This window comes from Condylura cristata, unplaced genomic scaffold (genome assembly GCF_000260355.1).
Source record: "Condylura cristata isolate star-nosed mole 26May11 unplaced genomic scaffold, ConCri1.0 scaffold00073, whole genome shotgun sequence".
NCBI lineage: Eukaryota > Metazoa > Chordata > Mammalia > Eulipotyphla > Talpidae > Condylura > Condylura cristata.
The window spans coordinates 193,272-194,389 of record NW_004567174.1 but is presented as its reverse complement, the minus strand read 5'-3'; the positions used below and the strand labels follow the sequence as shown (position 1 = coordinate 194,389).

The 1,118-nt window shown below is 70.9% G+C and overlaps 1 protein-coding gene across 1 annotated transcript in view; it reads right to left on the bottom strand.

Moving 5' to 3' along the window:
- The window catches only part of LOC101632316 (complement receptor type 1-like), a 48,691-nt gene that overhangs the window by 43,128 nt on the left and 4,445 nt on the right, over window positions 1-1,118 (bottom strand). Inside the window, exons 5-6 of the mRNA XM_012734809.1 lie at window positions 538-637; window positions 121-206 (exon numbers count right to left, since the gene is read on the bottom strand). Of these exons, the coding sequence (XP_012590263.1) occupies window positions 121-206; window positions 538-637 (186 nt within the window). The remainder of the gene's footprint in view (window positions 1-120; window positions 207-537; window positions 638-1,118) is intronic.

Genomic DNA, 1,118 nt, shown 5'->3' with positions numbered 1-1,118 from the left:
CCTCGCGGCTGGGGCAGGCCCGCGCGGAGGGCGGCGAAGGACCAAGGCTGTGTCGGCCCCGGCCGCGAGGCCTCGGGGGCCCTGGACGGGGCGCGCCGGTCACCACTGGCCGCTACTCACATTCACAGAGCGGCGGGTCCGTGTCCCACATCACGGTGTTGCCCGAGACCACGCACATGGCACTGGGGCGGCCAATGAGTCGGTATCTAGGGAGACACGAGGGCATCTCCCAGCTGGACACCGACGTCCGAGAGCTCGGCGCCCCCTCAGGGAGCCGCGGAGCGTGAGGCCGCGTGTGGCCCACGGGGTGACCGGAGGACGGAACAAGCATCAGGCGAGCGACACCGGGGTGTCCGGTGGGGCGAGGGGGCCCATTCCTCCCGCCTCCGTGGACACCTCCAGGTGTGGGCAGGGGCCTGCTCGGGGGCTTAGGACTTGGATGGGCCGGTGGTGACCACTCGTGAGTCCTCGCGAGGTGGACAGTCCCCAGGGGAACCACCGCCGGTCCCGGGGCCCGGGGTGCCACCAGCCACTCACCCGGCGTCACAAGAATAAGTAATCGTGGACCCAAACTCGATCCCCGAGTGGACGAGGACCGAGCCGTGGAGGAGGTCTTTGGGGTTCACGCATGATTTGCCTACGAGGGAAGCGAGAGTGGGCGGCCCGGCAGCCGCACGCACGTGTTGTCCCCCCCCCGCCGCCGGGGCTGCCCACGGGGTTTCGGCCTCTGTGAAATTTGCATGACCCCGTCGCCCCAGGCGCCCCAACGCCCTCCGGCTGGGCGCATCTGCCCCAGGCCTCTGCGGTCAGCCTCGGTCTGTCGCCTCGACTTCCGCTGTCCACCTGCGGCGGCCGACGGCTGACGAGCAGCGTCATTCTGCAAGTCCTCCCCCTCGGCCGATGCTCGGCTGAGCCGCCGTGTGACGGCTGCTCACAGAACTCTGGCTCCAAAGGGGCACCCCCCGCGGCTCACGGCCGCACCACGCACCTGCCGGCCCTGGCCTCTGCTGGGGCAGCTCTGAGGGTGCCCCGCGAGCATCCTGGTGCCCCGCGAGCATCCTGGTGCCCCGCGAGCATCCTGGTGCCCCGCGAGCATCCTGGTGCCCCGCGAGCATCCT